At 38.3% G+C, this 23120-nt stretch overlaps 1 protein-coding gene across 3 annotated transcripts in view; it reads left to right on the top strand.

The window, feature by feature from the left end:
* Window positions 1-1200: 1200 nt before the first annotated feature.
* Window positions 1201-23120, top strand: part of Sphkap (SPHK1 interactor, AKAP domain containing) — a 141126-nt gene continuing 119206 nt past the window's right edge. For 2 of the 3 annotated variants that reach the window (XM_048459144.3, XM_085697539.2), the window contains exon 1: window positions 1202-1508. In XM_048459144.3, the coding sequence (XP_048315101.3) occupies window positions 1477-1508 (32 nt within the window). In that variant the 5' untranslated portion in view covers window positions 1202-1476. Of the gene's footprint in view, window positions 1509-23120 lie in introns of all 3 variants that reach the window. The other variant, XM_048459146.3, reaches the window with a different exon arrangement.

Here is a 23120-nt window from a genome sequence, read left to right as displayed (position 1 = left end):
TTACTATGGGCTGTAGGAGCTAAAATTCTCCCCGCTTACTTTGCCCTTATGGCACCTCTATGTTTGGAGTTGTGGCTGGTTAGGAGCACCCACTGTTGGTGCCTGTTTGTGGAAATGTCTGCTTCATGGGTGCTGTGCTAAGAGTGGGCAAAAGGTGGGACAGGCTGCTTCTTCCTGGAGAGGATTCAAGCTCCTGGTCCACACTTAGTCTTCCCTTCACTACATGGCTTGGAAATGGCTTGAATCTGTCTAGCCAGGGATAGTGAAACATTAGCTTTCCCTTTAGCCTCTTACTTTACAATTCAGAGTGAAATTTTTCTCTTCTAACATTCTGCCATCATGAAGCAGGTATCTGTACATTTTCTGCCCGGCTAGACTGTCTCCGTCATGTGTGTAGAGACCCTCACACATTCCTTGCATGTTCAGACCCTGAGTTATTCCCCATGCTTCTGCCAGCTATATATATATGTATATGTATATGTATATATATACAATTATACAATTCATAATATGGAAAATCCTAGTTATCCCTGCAAGAGCAAAGGGAAGGGTTATATTTATTCCATCTTCCCATTCCTGGAAGTCCCAGGGCTTTCATTTTTAGTGTGCTTTTCAATTAAAAGAGAAAGGGCAGAACGCCCCATGCCCTCATCTTAGCAGACAGTTGCTACCACCAGAGTCTTGACTCCTTTCTTCTTTAAAAATAAAGGCTGTTTATGCTCAAAGCGCTGCTGAGCAGACAAACGAACAGCAGTGGAGCTTGCGTTCAGGTTCTGAAAGCCGCCGCAGAAGGACGGCCACTGTCGCGAGTTTTGAGACCTTTTCTGCTCATAGGGTCTAACAGGTGAGAGATGACAAGTCCCATTTAAGGAACATGAGTTACCTGAAGAGAGGTGGGAATTAAAAACAGCAGGACGGGATGCTTAAAGGAAAGCAAAAGAGCTGGGTGCCTTGGCACAAGGGACTACGCACGCACCTCCTGTTCTGTTGTGGAGGACAAATCACAGAGGGTCTTCCAGGGGAAGCGGGCACCACCAGTGGGAACAACAAAAAACTGAAATCGCCAGAAGCATGTGAATGCGGCCAAGTGGGTGAACAACTTCGGGGCTCACACCTGGTGTGCGCCAGAAAAAGCAAGGGGCGGGGACTGGAATTGGGGGGGGGGGGGAGCCAGCGGGGAGCGACGGAGTGTAAGGCTCAGTAAGTCAGTCGCCTGAGATCGGAGACCTAGTAGGGAGGCGGGAATTAGACTGAAGGGTTAAGTCCACCCAACAGTCTCCAAGATCTGAGCAGACCACAGGAGGCGCCACTAGATCGTCTCCACTGCGCTCTGTGGCTAGGGAGGAGCGGGCCTCGGTCTCAGCCGCGGGTCTCGGCCACCGCGGCTCCAGGCTGCGCGCCTCTGTCCCTCCGAGGGGCGCTCAGGCTCCCCAGCCTTCGCCTGCGCTGTCAGCTTTTCTCTACCCGCAATCAACCATGGATGTCAACTCCTTGCTTTCTGTGCAAAGGTAAGACTCGCTTCCCCATATGCCAAATGCTACGTCCCTTTAACTCCGCTAGGCACTGGAGATCACAGGCAAAGTTGCTTTTTAACATTTGCTCTGCTAGAGAAACCCAAGAAGAAGTTGGATCCCTGCTCTGTGAGCGGTGGGATCAGCCCTCAGGGGACCTTGGTAGCTCCCGACTGGGTGGGGTCCTTGTGCTGGAGCTGCACCAGGTGGAGGACAGCTAGGAGTCTGCCGCTGAGACTGTGGGACTGGGGTCTCCTCTGACTGACAAGATACCAAGATACCTGGGAACCTGACTTTTAAGTGTATGTTACCTGGAGCAGTTTCGCGCCTTGTTGTGGAATGATTTCCAAGGTGGAGAACAGAAACCAGAAGGAGCAAGACCAAAGTCAATTTCTCTCCAATGCCGTTGATCTTGACCTGGGCTAGTTTGGGGGCTCTGGAGTGAGATACATGTCGTGTAACACTGGGGGGTGGGGGCTCTCTTTAGTCTCTCACTGACGTTTAACCTGAGCCCACCTGTAATCCTGGGCAGAGACCTCCTTAGTTCTTAACATCACTGAAGCGCTTACCAATTCCACCCTCCTCCCCACCGCTGACAGGTAAGCGAAGCCACCTGAGAGATGCAGTTACAACGTTTTATTATCTGGTCTCCTCCTACCTCTCTTTCCACCACTTCAGTTCTGCTCTCTGCCCGACCCAGGAGGAGAATTCAAGAATCTGTGTGTTTTCTTCTCCCTATAAATCTCTGGATTGAATTGGTACTGTGGATCCTGGGTGGTTCCCCAGCTGAGCAGGTATTTTTGAACCCTTTGTGTTCTGCCCAGCATGGAACTGAGCCTTCACAATTCAGACCAAGTGCTCTGGGCACTGCTGAATGGCCACAGGCTGGAGTGTCACCCTGTCATCCACCACAGCCCCACTTTTCATCTCCCAGAGCTCAGGGCTGATCTTGTAGGCTCTTTCTTCCTTCCACTCCCCACCCCCCACCCCAACCAACCCAACAATAAACACTTGGAACTAGAATTCTGGAATTGCATTGGAACATAGCGAAACAAAATACTCACGGGCAAAGTCTCACTCACACCCAGTAGCCAAGATAGGGTGACTGGAATAGGGTTGAGTGTATGGAGGTGTTAGATTGTGTTAATTGCCTTTCAAGGGTTCAGAGCCTGCCATCTACAGTCTGGAGTGTTCATGCTGTGTGATAGAACCAGCCATCACCCACCTCTGTGGCCTTAGCAAAGTGAGCTTTCTACAAAACGCCTGGGGCAGCTCTTAAGTGAGCCTCTAATTCTCTGGCTTAACCAGGAATAAATAAATGATCACGGAGTCTCTCTATTCCTATCTAATGTCTGAAAAAGCAAGTGGGAGGGAAGGTTTTAAAAGCTTAGAAAATAGCCAATGTTGTTGATTTCTAGATTAAAGAATACCACATTTTAAAAGTCACGTCTATTAGAGTTACTGTTTACTGCCTGGAAAAATGGTCCTTAGAATCGATGCCTTGAGGGCTAGGCATCCAGCTCCCCTATAGAGCTCTAGCCTTGCTTGCCTGAGCCCCAGATTCAGTCCTCAGTTTCTCCACCCAACTCTCCACAATTGAAATGATGAGCTAAGAAGGTCCTGCATTCCCAAAGAGGTGCTTTTCGTAGCAAATCTCGTACTTTAAATCCTCCTTTTCAAGTTGTCATGAATGTGGATCAGTCCTGTCTTAATTTCCTTTTAATCCCACAACATTCTCTAAAATATTAGAAAAACAAAAGGCCAATAATTTATTCAGATCTTGTCTACTATAGTACCAAAAGTGGCTTTATAAAGAATAAACTAGTTGAAGCTCCATACCTGAATCTTAATAACTTGTCTCCAGAAGTGAACCTTTCAAATATCACATACTTACCAAGAAACAGCATATTTCCCCAAAGTCAGTATAATAATCTGATCTATTGTAGCACCCTTGTTCATTCCTGTATTTTAGTGTAAGTAAGAATCACAGTTCCTCTCCCATAAGATTTCATGGGAGGCCATCAGAATTTCCTTTTCGTGTGTGTGTGTGTGTGTGTGTGTGTGTGTGTGAAAACAGAACTGGAATTTGAACTGCTATCTGTTTGCCCTGTATTAATCACCAGACTTGTTTTCAAAAGTTTGGATATTGAAGAACTGATGATTGGATATTCTACATGAGTGTTTTTGAGAAAATGGCAAGATGATCGTAATAATGAATTATTACTGATCAAGCATACATTGTACAAATCTGAAATGTTCTCAGTATTTAATGAAGCTAAACTAGTGATTAAATATCAGCACTTCTTCTAAGAAAGACAAAATAATTTAGACATCTCTTCAACAATGTGCAGAGAAAACAACATGGTTTGGGAACACAGTGAATTAATTATAGGATATTTTGTACTGTTGGTAGGTTTTTTTCTTTCTTGGTGTTTTCAATTAAATCAGCACACAAATGGAGCAGTACTCAAACAATACTGATCTCAAAATGGAATCTGAATAACAATTTGGTAGCTTTGAAACATGGGATTTTTTTATTAACCTTGTATTTGCAAAGGTTTTAGTATATTTTGACAATGAAGCTTTTGATTTTCAGGTATGTATTAAATTGTATGAAGTACATTGCAAACTTTTAAAAAATCATTGAATATAGAAGCCAGACAATGTCTCCAAGAAGGAAATCAAGCAGTAGGGAAATCAAATATCCTCACATTAGACATATTATAAACCCAGAATTTCATCTTCTTTTCTGGCTTGTCATCTGGTAGAAAGAAAATGGTTTTAAAAAACAAAGGTTTTTATTTTAGTTTGGTTATTTTTACAGCCAATGAGTTGGGAGTATTTCTTTATCTGTTTGATTAAGTTTACTAGATTTGCTAAGTCACATAACTAGGTAAAAGGATTTATGTTCTCTCCCAAGTATTTCCTGTACCATACTTATTCCTGTATCATAGCTACCCTTAATGGATGGAAGACAATGTTGTTTACATGAGTAACTGTGTGCACAATCACATTTAGATATTATTAAGTGTCATTCCACATATTAAATTGTTTGATCATCACATCCTTGAGAGTTAATTATTACAGATATTACTTCTACTTCCTAGCAAAATCTTTGAAGCAAAAAAAAATTAAATAAAGCAAATATTGGATTTAGAATTCCACATATAACACCTAGGACACCCCATAGTTCTTCCGGCTTCACACCCAGTTTTTTGTTTGTTTGTTTGTCTTTTTTTTTCTTGTATTTAAGTGTAACTCTGAACTCACAATTAAATAAGAGAGAAAGAAATGCTGGTGCAACTTAAATGGTAACATTTTTCTCAGACACCTGGGGCATCCTAAATGCAAAATGGTCCTTAAAGCAGCAAGCATCTAAAACAAAGATTTAAAAAATACATTTTTCAAAATAATAAATTACAAATTATTTTTTTACCTACACCATAATGGAGATGAAATTTGAAGTTGAAGAAAGAGTTAATCTGCTTTGTAAACATTTACATTTCTATACTGTATGGAATACAGTATAATTTTTTTGTTTTGTTTTGTTGGGCTTCGTGGATTCTATTTTGATCATACACTTTCTATGTAGGCCTTTGGAGAAAAAAAAATAAAAGTTTGTTTTGAAAAAATATATAAGTTATTGATTTCATCATTTTAATTTACCCAGCCTATAATTTAATTTAACAACACATCACTTATATTGTTAGGTCCTAGGAGAAAAGCAATTTTTTTTTCATGGACTCAACAAGTCAAAATTGTATACTAAAGCCACACATCGGTATATTTTTTGGTGAATGTTATAGGTTTTCAAATTCTTAAAGAAGGAGAAATGTACCATGAGGTGGTGGCCTCCACCTTTAATCCCAGGCCTCAGGAGGAAGAGGCAGGCAGATCTCAGTGAGTTTGAGGCCAGTCTGGTCTACAAAGTGAGTTCCAGGACAGCCAAAGATACACAGAGAAAACCTGTCTCAAAAAAACCAAAAACCATTTTTAAAAAATAGAGAACTACAGGTACATAGCTTCATTTGTATGCCCTCTTGACTAAGGAGCTTAAGGAAACACTGGCCTGAACCTTTTGTGTGGAGGGGCAGGGTTAAGGCTCCTATGCAACTCTAAGAGGTAGGTGAAGTTTTTTCATGGAATGCAACTCTGTTTCCCCAATCCAAAACTAAGCTGCATCCAAATCCCCTAGCTCACAAAAGCCAGGATGCTTCCACCCCAGAAGTAACTTCCTAAATAGACAGAGAAACATGGAGTTAGGAATCTAGACAAACATAAGATTTGAGGTGCTGGCTGTGCTTCTGTGGCATGGGCACATTGTGAAGTGACAGGAATTCTCAAAGCAATTTCTAATGAAAACACCTTTATAAATACCCTTGAAATCAACCGTTTGCTGTACTGGCAACTTTCGCGGGCTCCTGGTTTACATCCCTGTGCTTCCCTTGGTAAAATATGTGTTTATTTTAAACATATTTGTATACATAGTTGTAAATGATTACCCTGCAAGTCAACTCTTCCAGAACTTCTTGTCCATAAGGGGATCGCTCCCTTGGCTAGCCCTACTCTGCTGAATGCTCTTTGGCTATCTGTGGGAGAGTTTTCTCCACATGGAATTTTAGGGAGGAAAGAAGAAACGGTGGTGCATTTGCTACTGGAGTGTTCATGTCCTTGCCACTGTCTCTGTCTGTTTAAGGTTCTCATTGACTCCTCCGGGATATTCTGACATATGGAGGGGGTATACTGATCATATGGGTCCCTTTTGTTTTTAACTTTCTGCGGTGTCGCATTTGCTGTTTATTGTGCCTATGCCTGTGACCTGGGTACTTTAAGGATGAAAAAAAATAAATCATGGCAAGTGAAAGAAGCAAAGCAAGAGTTCAATAAGAGAGCTGGGTTTGGGGAAAGGGCTGGTTTCTCTTTAAGATCCCCCCACAGGTGAAGAGAAGCACATCGAAAGAAAGTGCTCAAAAAGGTTCCTCCTTGGTAGAGAAGGTGGTTCAGTAGCTAAGAACACAATCCTGCCACCCAAGAAGTTTCAGTTTTCTACTTGGAAGCAAGATTTTTATGAATTCTGGGACTATTTTCATCACTTGATTTAACAAATAATAACAGCACTTGGGAATATTGTGTATTGTACATTGAATATTGAGTAGAAATAGCCTTGTGTATGAAGGCTCAGTACCACTGAATGGCTTTTTAGTGGTTATCTGGTCATCATACTTTAAAGAGAGACAATTAAAAACAACACCCATAAGTATAATTGTTTGGTCTTCTTTAACTGATATTAATAAGATATGCTGGATTTTTCCTGGCTTATCATTTTCTAATCTACATCTTCATATTTAAAACTAGTTATTAGGGATGAGTTTTTAGGGTCTACCTTTTACAACAACATCTATCCTCTAATTTCCCTTTTAATCTAACTAGTTCGCGCATGTTCATCATTGTTGTACATGGGACTGAATTGAAACCTGCCATCTAACTAGTTATTTTTCTACTTGTATGTATAAACTGCCCTCTTTTTTAAATTTACGTTTTGCTCTTGTCTGGTTCATTTGAGGTTAATTGGGAAATGTTTATAATTCCATGCTAGCTCCTCTACTGATTTGCTATTTATATTTTGCAAAAGCAAAAGTTGATGCACCAGAGTTTAGTATACATATCTTTAATTAATCAGATTCTACTTTCCAATTATAATGTATCACTTCACATCGAGATCAAAGTTTTAGTTATTCATTCAAATGCTCTCCTCTGATCTTTTAGCCTTTTGTTGGCATATATTTTATTTTTATAAATTGTATAAACATTGCATCTTATGTTTATATTAAAGAACCACATTTTAGAATAATCATAAGTCTAAAAATTAATTTGATTCTTTTTCCTTCACTCCTGAAGTTTTGGATACTTGTGTAGAATTGGGATTTTGCTGTGTTACACAGCTTCTATTCAAAAGGCTTCCTTTATATTTCCTGTGGAGAAGGCCTATCAGCAGCGAATGTTCCACTCTGCTCACCTAATAAGGCTTATTTCTCCTTGACTTTCTTTGAAAAAGAAAAGGAAAAAAAAAACCTTTATAAAAACAGAGTTCAAGGTGGTTGGTGGTGTCGTATGCCTTTAATCCCAGCCCTTGGCAGGCAGAGGCAGGCAGATCTCTGAGTTCCAGGCCAGGCTTATCTATAGAGTGAGTTTCAGTAAGCCAGATCTACACAAAGAAATCCTGTCTTAAAAGGAAAGAAAGAAAGAATGAATGAGTGAAAGAAAGAAAGAAGGGAAGGAAGGAAGGAAGGAAGGAAGGAAGGAAGGAAGGAAGGAAGGAAGGAAGGAAGGAAGGAAGGAAGGAAGGAAGGAAGGGTAGAACTTATTTCAAGTAGCTTTTGGGGTAGTACACAAAGTGAAGGGTATACTGTTATATTTTCTAACGCATTTCCTTTTTCTTGATCTTTGTCCTCTACTCCCCCAACCACCTGTACATCTTCAGCTGGCCCACATCCTCCCTCCCCATGTCTAGGATTTTGGTTCCCTCTCTTTTTAAAACCATCTTCTCTCATGATTCCCTTTCTAGTTTCATCATCTATACCTCCTTCACATACAAATACTTGTATGTGCATATATAAGTAAATCTAGGAGCCACATACGAAAGAGAAAATGTAGCAGTTGCCTTTCTGAATGTAGTACATTTCATCTTAGGGAATGATTTGTGGTTTCATGCATTTGGTTTTTTTCTTGTGGAAGAATAAAAACACAGCTGTTGTTACATTTACCACATTTTCTTTATCCATTCATCAGGTGGTAAACATCTAGGCTGGTTCCCACCTTTAATTGCCAATAGTGTAGCAGCAGCAATAGATGGCCGAGCGTCTACCCAAAAGCAGAAGAGCTGTATCATATGGTAGATCTAGTTTTAGCCCTATTTTTTTTTTTAGTAACTCCATAAGGCTTTCTAGAATTACTATAGAAGTTTACGTTTCTGCCAGCAGTGAACAAGAGTTAATCATTTCCACATCTTCACCAGCATTTGCTGTTTTTATTTTTCTTGATGTTAGCCATTCTAACACAAGTGATATGAAAACGAGACAGTTTTAATCTCCATTTTTGGCAGCTAGCGATGTTGAATATTCCTCAAATATTTATTAGCCACTTGTGCTTTTTTTATTTTGAAAACTCGCTGTTGAGTTTATTAGCCTACTCACTGATTGAAAGGTTTGGGGCTTTTTGTACTGAAATACTGCAGTTTATAGACATTAAAAATCTATCTACTATATATAGATGAAGATTTGCAGTTTATATATATTCGCGACATTAAAATCTATCTATTATATATGGATGAAGATTTTCTACTATTCTGTAAGTTGTCTGTTTATTCTGGAGGTTGTTCCCTTTGCTGTGGAGAAGTTTTTTAAATTTAACTTAATCTAATTTGTTTATTATTGTGATAATTATGTGATACTTGAGACCTTATCAAAGAGTTTTTAATCTATGTTTATCATAATTTTTTTCTGTTTCCTGACAGCAGTTTCAACATTTTGGGTCTTATACACAAATCTCTTTTATTAAAAATTTTCGTTTATATTATTAAATAATGCAAATTAAATATTAAATAATATTTAAATATCTTTATTTTATATTTATGTGCTTGTATCTTAGTGGACATATATATGCACTGTCTGAATATATGTACCTGTGGAAGCTAGAAGAGTCTATCAGATCTCCTGGAGCAAAAGTTATAGACAGATATAGGTGCTAGGAACCAAACCTGGGTCCTCTGTAAAAACACCTGGTGCACTTAACCACAGAACCATCTCTTCAATCACAAAGATATACTTTGAATCAGATGAAAAAATCTGAATCTGGTTTTGTTTCTCGCCATATGATATTCAGCACCATTTGTTGAGGATGCTGTGATTTTCAGGATATGTTTTTGTTGTTGCTTTTGTTAAATATTAGATAGCTATAGCTGTGTTTCCTCAATAACATTTGTTGTAGACGCTGCCCTATTTCCAATGCGGATATTTTCTAACTTTGCCAAAATAAAAATACAAAGACAGTTGTATCTATGTGGATTCATTTCTTGGTTATCTATTCTGTTCCCCGATCTGCATTTCTGGTTTTGTGTTAGGATATCTACATCATTGTTATTTCTGATTAGGATTGTTTGGGCTTGGGGGGCACAGAGTTTAAGTTTCTCCATAAATTTTAATCTACCAATTTTTAGACTTCCACTTTTTCTAGTTCTATGAAGTAAGTGTATGTTTAGAATTTTTTCTTGAATCTGTGGACTTCTTTGGTAAAATACTATTTTCACAATATTAAGTCTACCAATCAATGAGACAGGAAGGCCTTTCCGTCTTCTAGTATCTTCAAGATTTTCTCTTCATTGTCTTATAGTTTTCTTTTAGGAGGTCTTTTATCTCCTTACTTGTACTTTTTAGTAAATTTTCTTATTTTTTAAAGAATTTTATGAATGTGAAATTTTTCCTCATTTGTTTTATGACAAGTTTGTCACTGGTGTGTAGAAAAGCTAATGGTTTTTTGTATGTTTATATGGTATTCTGCTACTTGCTGAAATAATTTAGCAGATTGAACAGTTCTCTTGAAGAGGAGTTGTTTATCTTATTTTTTAAATTTTTTTTAAGAACAGGATCATGTCAACTGCAAGTATAGGCAATTTTTCTTCTTCCTTTCCTCTTTGTATCCCTTTTCTTTTTCTCTGGTATTGTTGTTCTAGCTAACATGTTAGTACTGCATTGAATAGTGGGAAGAATAAGGATCTTTATCTTGTTCAGTTTCAGTTTTCCCTTGTTTATTAGAATGTTGATCGTAAGTTTGTCCTATAAAGGTTTGCTCATTATTATGTTGAGATATATTCTTTCTATTTCATATTTCTCATGACAATGAGCATTATCATGAATAGACGTTAAAATTCAACTGTTTTTTCTGAATAATCTGTTGTTTCTGTACGTCTGCTTATGTGGTGCATTATACTTATTGACTTGAATATGTAAAATAAATTGATGGTGATAAATAATCATCAATATCATCATCATGATAGTTATTATATAGCCTATGATATCTTCTTAAATAATTCTTCTATTGATTAATATGTAGAGACTTTTTTTCTCTTCTGGGTAGTTTTAGTTTGAAATTTACTTTATCAGTTGTGAATGTAGCGATGCTCACTCATTTCCAGCTTCCACCTTTTTGACAGATTGGTTTATAGCCTTTAACTCCCTGTAATTGCCAATCGGATGTGCTTCTTGGAGACAATAGATAGTTGAAGTTTGATTTTAATTCAATCAGCTAAACAATGCTAAGGTGATTTGTATTTAAGGATCTTATTGAGAGGTTTGCTATTTCCAATGATTTTTATTTTTGTTGTTTTTCTTAGATGAAATGCTGCTATCTAGTTTCTTCCTTTCCTACTAGTTCCAGAAGTTTGCTAGTTTACTCTCAGGAAATGATAAGTTTCTTCCTGGTTCTTCTTTACTCATCCATTCTTCTCCTGAAATGTATTTCCTGTGCTCTCATGACTGGTGTTACCTTTTACCTTCTTCTTCTTCTTCTTCTTCTTCTTCTTCTTCTTCTTCTTCTTCTTCTTCTTCTTCTTCTTCTTCTTCTTCTTCTTCTTCTTCTTCTTTCTCCTTCTCCTTCTTCCTCTTCCTCTTCTTCTTTCTTCTTCTTCCTCTTCCTCCTCCTCCTTCTTCCTCTGCTCCTTCTCTTTCTGTACATAGTATTTCATTAACTGGTTTCCATAATGCTTCCATCGTTGTCAGGAATTGCTTTATTATGTGTTGGCATAAGATGTTTTTACTTCTCTATTTTATGGGAGAACTTTGCTGGGTATAACAATCTTATTTGACATTTATTTACTTTCAGAAATTTCAGCACATGAGTAACTACTAGAGTAACTGTTAAGTAATTAAATATTATTCTGGTGCTTTCACCATTTTCAATGACTTGATGCTTTTTCCATAGAGATTTTAATATTGTTTCTTTTCTTTGATGTTTTGACATCTTGATTATAGGTATGGAGGCAATTTCTTTGGCCATCTATATTTGAGTTCTAAAAGTCTCATATCTTTCATTGTATATTTCTTTCCTGAGTTTGGTTTTTTTGTCATAATTTCATTAAGTTAATTACCTATGCTGTTATACTCTATCTGTATCTCTTCTACGCTGTGCATTCTTAGATTTTTGTCTTTTGAACTCATTCAGAGTCAGAGGAAGTTTTGATCATGTATATAATTATTTTTTCTTTAGATGTCTGAATGTAGTATTACATTAAATTCTACATCAATAAAAGTCTTCTGCTTGATCTCTTCTGTGCCTCCCATGGCGTTCTTCATTTGATTAACTCTCATTTCCAGAATTAGATTTCTTTTTTGTCACTTTGACTGAGGCTTCAAAATGGGCTTTGAAGTTTTCCTCTAAATTTCTAACAACTTCATCAATTTTGATAAATTTCTTAACTACACCCTAAATTGAAGTTCTTAGCTCATTTGGGGCTTATTTGTATCCCTTCTGTGCTGACCTGATCTTTAAAAAAAAAAAAAAAAAAAAAAGTATGGCTCAGAAATCATTTCTGGCATTTCAACTATCTCATTATCCTTGGTTTCTGGTATGAGGAGTTCTAAGCTTGATGGGCATCCTAGAGCATTATTGTCACATGGCTTCTGTGTTTCTTTGTAGTGTTTTGCACATCTCTTGTCCCTCTTCCCGCTTTTCCATTTTTTCCATGAGTCTAAGTGAGTTGTCTTCACTTTGATGTATGCTCCTCATTACTATGTATAGGTGAACGGCCTGAGTAACGGGTAAAATTATTTAACAATAGTCCTGATGCTAATTAGCCACAAAAGATATGGTACTAAGTTACTAATAGGGAATGTGTTATATATATATATATATGTATGTATGTATATATGTATATTCAAATATATATATAATATGTATATTTTACATATTTTGAATAAACAAATAAACCCAAAAGGGATAGTGTAATTGGAGACTGTTTTATTGTTTCATGGCTACAAGACCCAAATAATCACACAAAACTATATTAATTACAGCACTGTTTGACTGATGGCTCAGGCATATTTCTAGCTAGCTCTTTCATCTTAAATTAACCCATTTTTATTAATCTGTATATCTCCACGAGGCTCTGGCTTACTGGTAAGTTTCTGGCATCTTTCTCCTTCAGCAGCTACATGGTGTCTCCTGTCTCTGCCTTCTTTCTTCCTCTGTCTCTGCCTGGATTTTCCATCTTGCTATATTCTGCCCTGTCATGGGCCAAAACAGATTCTTTATTAACCAATGGCAATAAAACATATCCATAACATACAGAGGGAAATCCCACATGAGGATAGGGGTGGAGGAAAAGAGAGGAAAACATGAAGGAAAAGAAAGCTGTATGTGAAAAAGTATAAGAAGTAACAGAAAATAGTGTAGAGTATGTACAGATAAAGAAAAGAAAGAAAGAAATGAAGGAAGGAGAAGGAATAAAGAAAAGTTCTAAAACATATTTATCTAAAGATATGTTCTATAACAAAACAGTTAAAAGGGTAAGAAGTATAAGGAAAAAATGAAATAGCATATACTATCATCTCATGATTTCGTCCGTCCCAGTTGAGGTGGTATTATTACTCTCTCTTCCTGAGATGTCTTTTGCAGTGCTCTCTACAGGTGCGTATGCTGGAGTTGGGGGCTGCCACACTTTGAGTGAGTGAGACTCAGAGGGAGTATGGAAGACCTACCATCTGTGTTTACTTTTCTCCCTTGGTGTTCTCTCCACAGTCAGGCCCCTTTCTTGAGACTGTAGCAAATTAGCTGTGCAGTTCCCACAGGACAGGGTACCTCTCCTGGGGGGTGCCTTCTCAGATCGTTAACTCCAAATCCGCAATATGGAATCTCAGCTTTGGGTTCTTATTGCCACACTCCTGCCCCCTTCACTCTAGCCTGTTCTACTCTATTTATCTCGGTACCGTGCATCTAGTCCTTTGTTGTGTACATCCATTAGGATCAAACTCTCCATCTGCTGTTCTCGTCACACCACTTTTAATGTTCATGTTCCCCGTGTTTTGTCTCTTCCTACCTTCAAGATCTTCTTTGTCTTATTTAGAGCAATTTGAATATAATCAGCCAAGGAGTGAGATGGCATCTCTATTACACTACGCTGCCTAGTATTCTCTGAACTTCTTGGGCTATGCTTTGATATCAATTATTAACAGAAAAAGTTCAAAAATGATTTTTCCCAATGTTCGTCATACCTTGCTCTTTTTCTCACTATCCCCTCCAACTTCAGCCTTTCCTTTGCTGAATTAACTCAGCTGGTGATTGGCAAAGGCTGTAATATTTACATGGAATTAACATTTATTTTCGTCATGCAATTTTTATGTGCATCTACATACTATCTACTAGGCCCATCATAGCCACTCAAATAATAACCATTATTTAATTTTCAACAGTTCCAAAACTTCTGTCCTACTTGAATATGCTTGGGTGTTTCCTTGGAAATATTTTTTTTTCTGTTGTTCTGCATAGCTCAGAATGTTAGCTTTCTACATCAAAGGTCAAAGGTAGATGGACCAGAAGGGAATAGTTTTAGGTCTCTGATGCTAGTGTAGCAAAGAGATATTATATATCATGGTAGGGTAGGCACAGGAGGAATATAAAATACTTGGTCACATTGAATCAAGAGTCAGGAAGCAGAAAGTGGACAGGGAACATGGCCGGGCTCTTTAATCCTAAAGCCTGCCATCAGCTAGCTCCACCCTCTAAGGGTTCCCCAACCTTTGAGAGCAGCTCCACCAGCTGAGTACCAACCTTTCAAATCCATGACACTGTGGTGGACATTTCACATCCAGACTATAACAACTTCCCTTTATTCTTTTCATTTTGAATGTACATCAAATGGCCAATCTATTGAAATAGTTATTTAAATTTCATAGATGAGTTATAGTTTCAGACATACACATTAGTTCAAAAGTAAAAGTTGCACTGCTTTTCAGAGCAATTAGTGTCCCACAGTTATGTGGTTTATAATCCCAGCATGTATGGTCTTGGGATGACAGAAAGTGCTAGCAAGGCACACTGTTTTTTTGGAGGTTGTCCTAAAGGAACTGTGCCCTTCTAACTTCTGTAGACTGTTATATTCTTAACCTCATGGCTACCTTCTATATCTGAAAAACTTGCAGTTTGTGCATGTGTGGGGGGTTCATACCACATCCCTCTGACTTCTGACCTCTTCTGCCTCCCTCTTCTACTACTAATAATACTGCAGCCTAGATAATCCAGCATAATCCTTCTATATAAAGGCCATCTGATTAATCCCATCTTGAACCTTAATCCTGCTTTGCCTTAGAATAGAATATAGTCATGGCTTACAAGGATTAGTCATTAAGTGTCTTGGGGGAATCACTATTGTGCCTGCCATGGACAGTGATAAAACAAAAATTGATGCTTGAAATGCTACTGGTAATTATTTCTTCATTTTCCTCTTCACTTTCTCCCTCCCCTTTCCTTCTGTCTTTATTAAACAAAACGGAAGAGTGGCAGCCCCATTGCTTATTTTAATATCCTAAAGAAGTCAGTAAGTGTAGTAGAGTTGAAACAGCCATCCAATTCTCAAAGACTATTCAAATACTCAAAAAGTACATATTGAACCCTGCCGAATTCTTTCATTGAAACATTCTCATCGAAATGATGGTTTTATTTGCTGTTTAGCTGCTCTTAGTGAATAGGATTACTGTCTTCCTATATATAGAGCAAGATTGTTCTTGACTTTATTTTTGATATAAGATAAAGCCACGTGGTGTGATTTTTGTCCAATCCTCTATTTCAGGAAAAATAATGACATTAAACCTCGCTCCATCTAGCCTGTGCTGCAGTTGAAAGAACACTGGTTTTGATAAGACTATTTAAAATTTCAATAGCACAATACTTAAGAGCAGAACAGGTAGAAAGACTGCTAAAAACTACAGGATCCCTAGGTCTGTTCAAGAGTAGTGACTGTCATTAAGAGGCCACTTAAAAAAAAAATTTTTTTGCTTTAAAATACAAAAAGAGACTGGAAACATTGGAAACAAATACAAATACCCAGGACACTGGTCACACTGAAATAGAAAAGGTAATCGGGAGGATTCTTCTGCAAGATGTCAGCTGACATATTTCCATATTCTCAATGCTTGTAGCTAGGAAGGTGCTGATTCTGCCTACTCCTGAGAATGCTCCTGTTGACCTTTCATGCTAATTATAGACAGGTATAGCTGTCTGTGCACTAGCTTCATTTCCATAATATAAGAGAAAGTGGAGAGAGAGACGGGGAGGAAAGGAAGAAAGAAAGGAGAGATGTGATTTGAGAGTTTATAAATGTAGCATTGTCTGGCATGTTCCATCAAATTCAACATTTGTTCCTAGATGGAAGAGAAGGCTCACAAACTTGAAGTGATAACAGGAAGTAAATAAATACCACAGTGTCCCAGAGAACAATGCCTTGAAAGATTCTTGAGGTTCCTACCCAACAGTATAAAATGTAGTGACCAGTGCTCAGGGTAGAGATGCTGAGCTGCCAAGTTGCAGTAACAAATTTGTTCAGACTGTGGAGTTGTCTGTAAGCTGAGGATAGAACTCCAGAGTTTCAGGGGTTCAGGTGTCATCCCCTGTATTAGGTGGGCTTTCCAATGATGTGGCTGCTCGAGTTATCCCTGTCCCAGTATGAGTACCCCATCACTCGTACTGCTGTTAGCAACCCCAATGGAAAACTCACTGGCTGACCAACTAGAACATTGCTGCAATCATTACTTTGTTTGTAATAGGCTCTATTTGTGGGGGTGTGCGAGAGAGAGAGAGAGAGAGAGAGAGAGAGAGAGAGAGAGAGAGAGAGAGAGAAAGAGAGTAACATCTCTCCAGGAAGATTGTCCCATCATATGGGTCTGTAAAGCAGGGAATGGGTCAGTTGGCTAATGTACATACGTAAGGTACCACACATGACAATGTTTCCCTTTTTACTAAACTTTTACTAAAGGTCTGAAAAACAAAAAACTCTTTGTGTTCTTAAAACTGTCTCTTCCTAATGAGACAGTGCCCTCTCTCAAGGGTCATGTGGGATTCTGAACTGTACTGTACTTGCCTGCTGTCTATAACTGAATCTTGTGTGGCTGCGGATTCCCAGATAGATGCTGCCTGGCATACAGCTGCCTCTGCTCACTTTGAAAGTGGGACACCAAGATCTGTTTCATTTGGAACGCAGTTCTTAGTGACTCAGCTTCTTAAGGAACAAAAAGTTATTCCTTCCTGGATTTTATTACCTCCTCATGGCTTTTCTTTAAGAAGGCCTGGCTTCCCTACCTACCTCTGTGCTTACTATCTTGTAACCTTTGAAAAGTCAAATCAAGATAGCAATATGCCTTGCCTGCGATTTATATTAGCAGTAAGTAATTAACTGCATCAAATCCTTCCCACTAAATATTGGCAACTTTTAATGGCTGCATAAATATAATTTAATAAAAATGGCCAAACCAATAGTCTTCTCTCAATTGAAATCAAGAGAAACTCCTGATTAAAGAGTCATGGATAATGATGTAATTGATTTGACTAATAAGGGTAATTCAAATGTAAAAGATACATTTCTACAAATTATCACCTGCATCATGAAGTCACCAACACTCTCCCACAAGTGTTAATGCAGCTATAACAGAACAGCAAGCATACAAGGCATTTGCTATTCTGGGGTCTACTTGTTTCTCTGGCCTCCCCTGGTTAGAGACAGATAACCCTAGCCGAGGTTGATGATTGATTCTAGTTTGTACAAGTGATGATTCATATAAAATGACTTACATGAAATAGACTACAATTACCATTGATCAAATTGGAAGCAAGTAACTTCCTAGTAATTTCTTTACATTTACTAACTTCTATTGACTTCTTTCTCGAGGCCACCATTGTTCATGAGTGATATTCCTCAAGGAATATGAATTAAAACCCTACTAACATTTCTCTATGCAGCTCCTTACCTGTTGTCCAGCTGGCAAGACGTTTTAACTGATTATAAAGTCCTTAACACAAAAGCATGGAACCAACCCACTTGGTAAGACCACTCAATCAAACATTGCAATTAAAAGCACTTTGCAGATATCTTTTGATGTCATGTGTATCTGTGCTTCAGAGAAAACTTCTCATGAAGTTTTCGTGGTTCACTGTTGAAAACTCAATGACTAACATTCTGAGGCAAAACATCATTGTTTCTAGATTCAACAAATTCAATGTCTTCCCATGCTGGTCATTAATGTGGTTCATAAGCACCATAGCTGGATAGGAATGTTGACTGCTTTCTTCCTTTGGAAGCTTTCCTGGTGCTTTCTGGTATGATAAAAGCTAGTACTCAGAGAGAGTCATTCAGCTCAGTTCCAGCCCAGTGGCCTCTGGGACTTGTTTCTGAAGTGTTCGGTAGTTTTCAGCAATAGGAACTCTGATGCAAGAGGCACCAGAGATAATAGATAGTCTGGAATCTTTTTCGAGAGTCTCCTGGACAACCCTGACCAATAACACAAAAGAGAGATATAGTGCCTGGTGTTGGGGTTTTGTTAGATGATCTTTAGCTTTTCGAGGGTGTATTGTCAGCCTAAGTGAGAATATTATTTGTAAACTACATATGTACATTTATACACAGACTGCTTAAAAGCTATCATGTAGAGAAATCAGTTGTACCAACATAGCAAAAACAACACAACATCATAGTCTTCAATTCTTGTATTTAGAAATGAGGGTGGAGAGGGAAGGAGGAAGTCCCTATGGGCTATTGACTAAGAAAATCAGAGCTTGTCACTCAGAGCTAAAGCCTTAATATAGAATTTTTCCTGGGTTTGGTAGTTCAAGAACTCTAATTTCCTAGAGTATTGTCTTTAGAAATGTTTCTTTTTAAACTTGTGCTCCAGTCTCTGATCTTTCAAGAAATGAATCATTTTGAAAGTCTGTTGTCAGTTTACAAACTAAAACTGCCTTTCTAAATGATCCAGGGAGCCATCTCTTTGAAATATAAACATCACCAAGAGTAAAAGCAAAAGACAGATCAGAGAGAGAGAGAGAAAGAGAGAGAGAGATGTTAAGCAAACCACATTTAGTAAAATTGGAAGGTTTTCCTACTGGAGTAAATATTTAGGATAAAGGGGAAGGGGTGGAGGGCAAAACCAACTTTTCTTTGGTTGGAGTCGTCTGGGGTTGCCTTCAATGACAAAAAGAAACTGAGCTGCAATTCCTGGGGGAGGGAAGGAGATTAGGTGAAAGCAAGCTGAATTTCAATTGATCCAAACAAATGCACATGCCTGCCCCACAGCTGTGCTGGAATTCTGATTTGTTCCTGATAGGGAGGTTGTAGGAGCGGGACTCTGGGTCTGGCCTGGCCTGGAGGAGTTGGAGAGATGAGATCCTTCAGCATAAACCGGTAACATCAGAATAGTGCTGTCATTTCCTCGCTCCAAATTGTATTCTCATTTCAGTTTAGATTTTGCTGGTTTTCCCTTCTTATTCTGTATGTATTCCTCCTGATATTCATTGTATGGACTTGGCCTTGACTTTGACCTTTCACCTTTCCTAATTTATACCCTAAAACCTAATTCTGGTTCTACCCACTCTTGGTCACTTTAACTACCTGCACCCTAGCACTGGTTGTGATTGGTCTTTGGGTCTTCTTACACGGAAAAAAATCAGAGAATGCTGAAAAACAAGAAATAAATTCCACTTGCAATTACTCCCCACCCCCTGTGTGTGTGTGTATGTGGTGTGTGTGCATGCACGTGTGTGTGTGTGTGTGTGTGTGTGTGTGTGTGTGTGTGTGTGTGTATTTTCACATGTCCCTTTGAGAAAGATAAAAGCAGGTGAAGGCTGTTATTAGATGGTTTGGACAAGGAATGGAATTATTTTAAGATCTATCGTCAACACCGCTCAGAAGTGCTGATTAAATTCTCTAGATAATTGCCCAATAATAAACAAGTCTGCGTGTGCTGTCCACCCTGCTGCAGACTTCCTGACCTTTTACAAACTTATCCATCATAATTAGCTACACCAAGTTTGACATGCTGCTGTGCCCCTGGCATTTCCACATTGGCCTTAAGCACAGTCCAACAGTCTATACAACTATGCTTAATGCAGAAACCAACTGTAATTAAAATTTGACACCTACTTTCCTTACTGGTGCTCTTTCCAGTTTAAATATCACAACTAATCAACTTAGACAAGATATCTGCTGACCTTCTGTGGCCATCTAAATTATCTATAAGAATAATAAGTCAGTGTCCATTTTCTCGATGCTTATTTCCAAGGATATAACGTAATAGTTTTCATAGCAACTGTTAAACGACCAGATTCCAGTAGCATCCTCCAGACTTTGGGGCTTACACTTTAAAAGGATATCACCTTTAACCCCAAAGCAACAAAAACATCTGCATTGGATCGAATAGACTTAGAATTCCTCTTAAAGCAATTTCTGATATATATATATATAGATAGATAGATAGATAGATAGATAGATAGATAGATAGATAGATAGATATAGATATAGATATATTCTATTGCCAATTATCCAGCTGCTTCATTCTGTTCTCACCATCCAAACGCAGCTTTGTTTTCTTTATCCTAGTTTTTTTGCTTTGTTTGAGGCTGTGCGTGAAGAACTCATATGTATTCAGATGTATATTCAGTCTCAGAATACTTTGAGTTGTGTCTCCGTGATATTCAGTACATACCCCTTTGTACTTTTAGAACAGGATAGTACTCTATAATGGGTGGGAGGTAAAGGACTCTGGTTCCTGAGTTTGAGATGGTATCCTGTGAACTGAATACCCGCTATGTGCCTCTCAGTGTTTCCTGACCTGATTCTCACGATGTGTGTGCAAATGAAGCTAATGCTTTTCTAGAATGACATGGAAGGGCACCTTCTTTATGCTTCTATTTCACTCTTGCCAGTAGCTTTTTGGCCTCTCTTATGCAATATCATATAAACTCATGAAGTCGAGAGTTGGTTCCCCTTCCCTTGCTGACATGTCTTGACACCCTTCACAATACTTGGCTGTGCATAGCTGTAAGGTGAAGCATAAAGAAACACCCCGAAGGTTTGTGGATGATTTTCTGGTTGCTCAGAAAGATCATTTTTCTGCTTATTGTGCTGAAAGTTGACCAGTGAACGTGCTAGCAAATTGGTAGAAACAAATTTCATGTTGATTGAATGATTTACAGAAAAGCAAGAGTACCTGGATTTTCAAGGAGATTCTACCGGAGAAAATGAGCCTCTCTGAACTAGTGACATGAAGGCCTTGGATATGAAGCCATGGCAGTTTATTGCTGTTGTCCCTTAAAGTCACATTTTTCCCTGAAGCAGTAAGTGTCCAGTAGAGAAAGGAGCCATTCAGCAAACACACAGGAGCCACCAGGAACTCTAAAATCAATAAAACCCCCTCCTGGCTCTTGCATCAGTCAGCTTTCTGCTGCTAAAATAAATGTTCAAGAAAGTTTTTTTTTTTAAAAAAAAGAAAAATATCATTTAAGGCCAGGGTTTTAAGGTATCTTCTCATGATTGGTTGAACTCAGTATTTGGCGACTCTACACCACAGCAAAAAAGCCTATGGTCCTCATAGCCAGGAAGCGAAAGAGAAAAGATGAGAAATACTCTTCATGGAAACACCTCCATGACTTTAAAGATTCCCGCTATGCCAACTCCCAAAGGTGACATGGCCTTTTTCACCGCATCACTGTAGGCACAAAGTCTATAAACTCTAGAGTTTCAGACTATAGCAGCATGTGTCAAGTCTTGTAATTGGATCATAGCTACAGTTGAGATACACTCTTCAGGGGCTGGGGTAATCGGGGCAGACTGGATGAGAGCAAACATGTCAGTTAGTCCTCTCATCTCAAAGCAGGCAAAGAAGAAAACATCCTGTTCTTTTAGGTGACACATCTTAGCTTAAGTAATCCTTCCCAAGGGAAGACATATCTCACCATGATGCTCTTCTATATAGGACACATTCCATTCCACTTTGCCTAGAAACTGGCTAATAAACCCACAGCCTGCTGCTTCCTCCCTGAGTCACAATGAAGGAGAACTTATAGATTCTGAGCCTTTGTTTCTCTTGCATGAGCCACTTGGATGTTCCATTTGTTTAAAAATATAATTTGCAATAAGTATTAACTTTTCAGAATATCTCTTGGAAGTCCATTATGGCCCTCTTGCATATATTATAAATAAGAAAGCAAATGTGGTAGGCTACCAAGCAGCTAGGGAGTATTTACATAACTGCTGTGGCTGTTTGCTCACTTGCTGCTCTCAGCTCACTCTTCCCAGTGGCATCTAATGAGGCAGCACCATAGACCTGCTGTGCCAATGGCTCTATTGTCCTAATAATGAGGGAACTTGCTCATCTCGCAATCTCGGTAAAATTCCATGTTCTGCTTTCTCTGGGGAAGAATGAAATGCAGTCTCTAAGAACAACTCAAGGTTTCCTGAACCTTGGTTATTTTGGAGTCTATCAAGTTATAAAAGTCTAACATGGGCATTTATATACTGCATATTTTGGGGTCTCTTTAGAGAGTACCTTTCTTCTGTTGATATGATTCATACAGGTTATAATACCAGTTTCTATTAGCAGGAGTTGTATGCAGGTTATAGCTACATAAGATCCCGGGTGTCAGTTACTTTTTTCTCATTATCTACATTTAGAAAGCAAAGACTAACCCTATTAATTTAAATCTTAGAAATGGGACTGCTGAATGAATGGCAAGGGTATTCATTACTAAGTTACAGATGGAGGTGCTAGGCCTGTCTCATGGCCTTGATTTCATCTTCTGAAAGAAAGCATGATAGTGTTACAGGTATAATAAAAAAACTATAGCAGGGAGCCCATAATAATTGACAGTAAGTGGGATGGAAAACTACACTTGAATACCGTGATAAAAGTTGCTGGTACTCAGAGAATGACTTTATTACTAGTAATAAATGTGATAAAAAATGAAGAAGAAATGTCACTAGACTCTTTTTTAGGAAACTCTTCACATTTGGGTTAAATAGTAAACCTTCTAAGTCAACTTTAAAATGGCTATACACATGAGTAAAAATATAACTTAGTAATATTTTAATTTCTCAAGAGATAACCTAATATAAAGTTTTATTCTTATATTTAAGATTTTTTCTTTCTGATAAGTAGTTAGAAGACTAATTAGATACTAAAATACGTAACATTCTTTAAAACTTGAGGCTGCTTTAACTGCTGATTTTGACAACATACTTTTTACGAGGTGCAGTACAGATATAATTTTTCCTGTGTCAGCTCGATGCATTTAAACAGGAGAGCTTGAACTAAAATGAGAATTTATAATGTTTTCCTCTACCAACAAATACATTTATTTGTTTTTAAGTAATTAAACTTGTCTGAAAATGAAGAAAAGAGATGCTCATTCTTTCCTGCAGTTTTGAACCTCATGGTAAAATTGGATGGTTTGAAGTTGCTTTCTTAGACCAAATGTGAGAGTAGGGTCCTAGAACAACCACTTGGCTTCACTCTCTAGCTCAGGAACTGCTATTTGACCTCTATGAGTAGACAAATGCTTTGTGTTGGAAGCCATTTGGGT

Source organism: Myodes glareolus, chromosome 1, assembly GCF_982192425.1.
Source record: "Myodes glareolus chromosome 1, mMyoGla1.1, whole genome shotgun sequence".
NCBI classification, from domain to species: domain Eukaryota; kingdom Metazoa; phylum Chordata; class Mammalia; order Rodentia; family Cricetidae; genus Myodes; species Myodes glareolus.
This window is presented reverse-complemented; position numbering and strand designations above follow the sequence as displayed.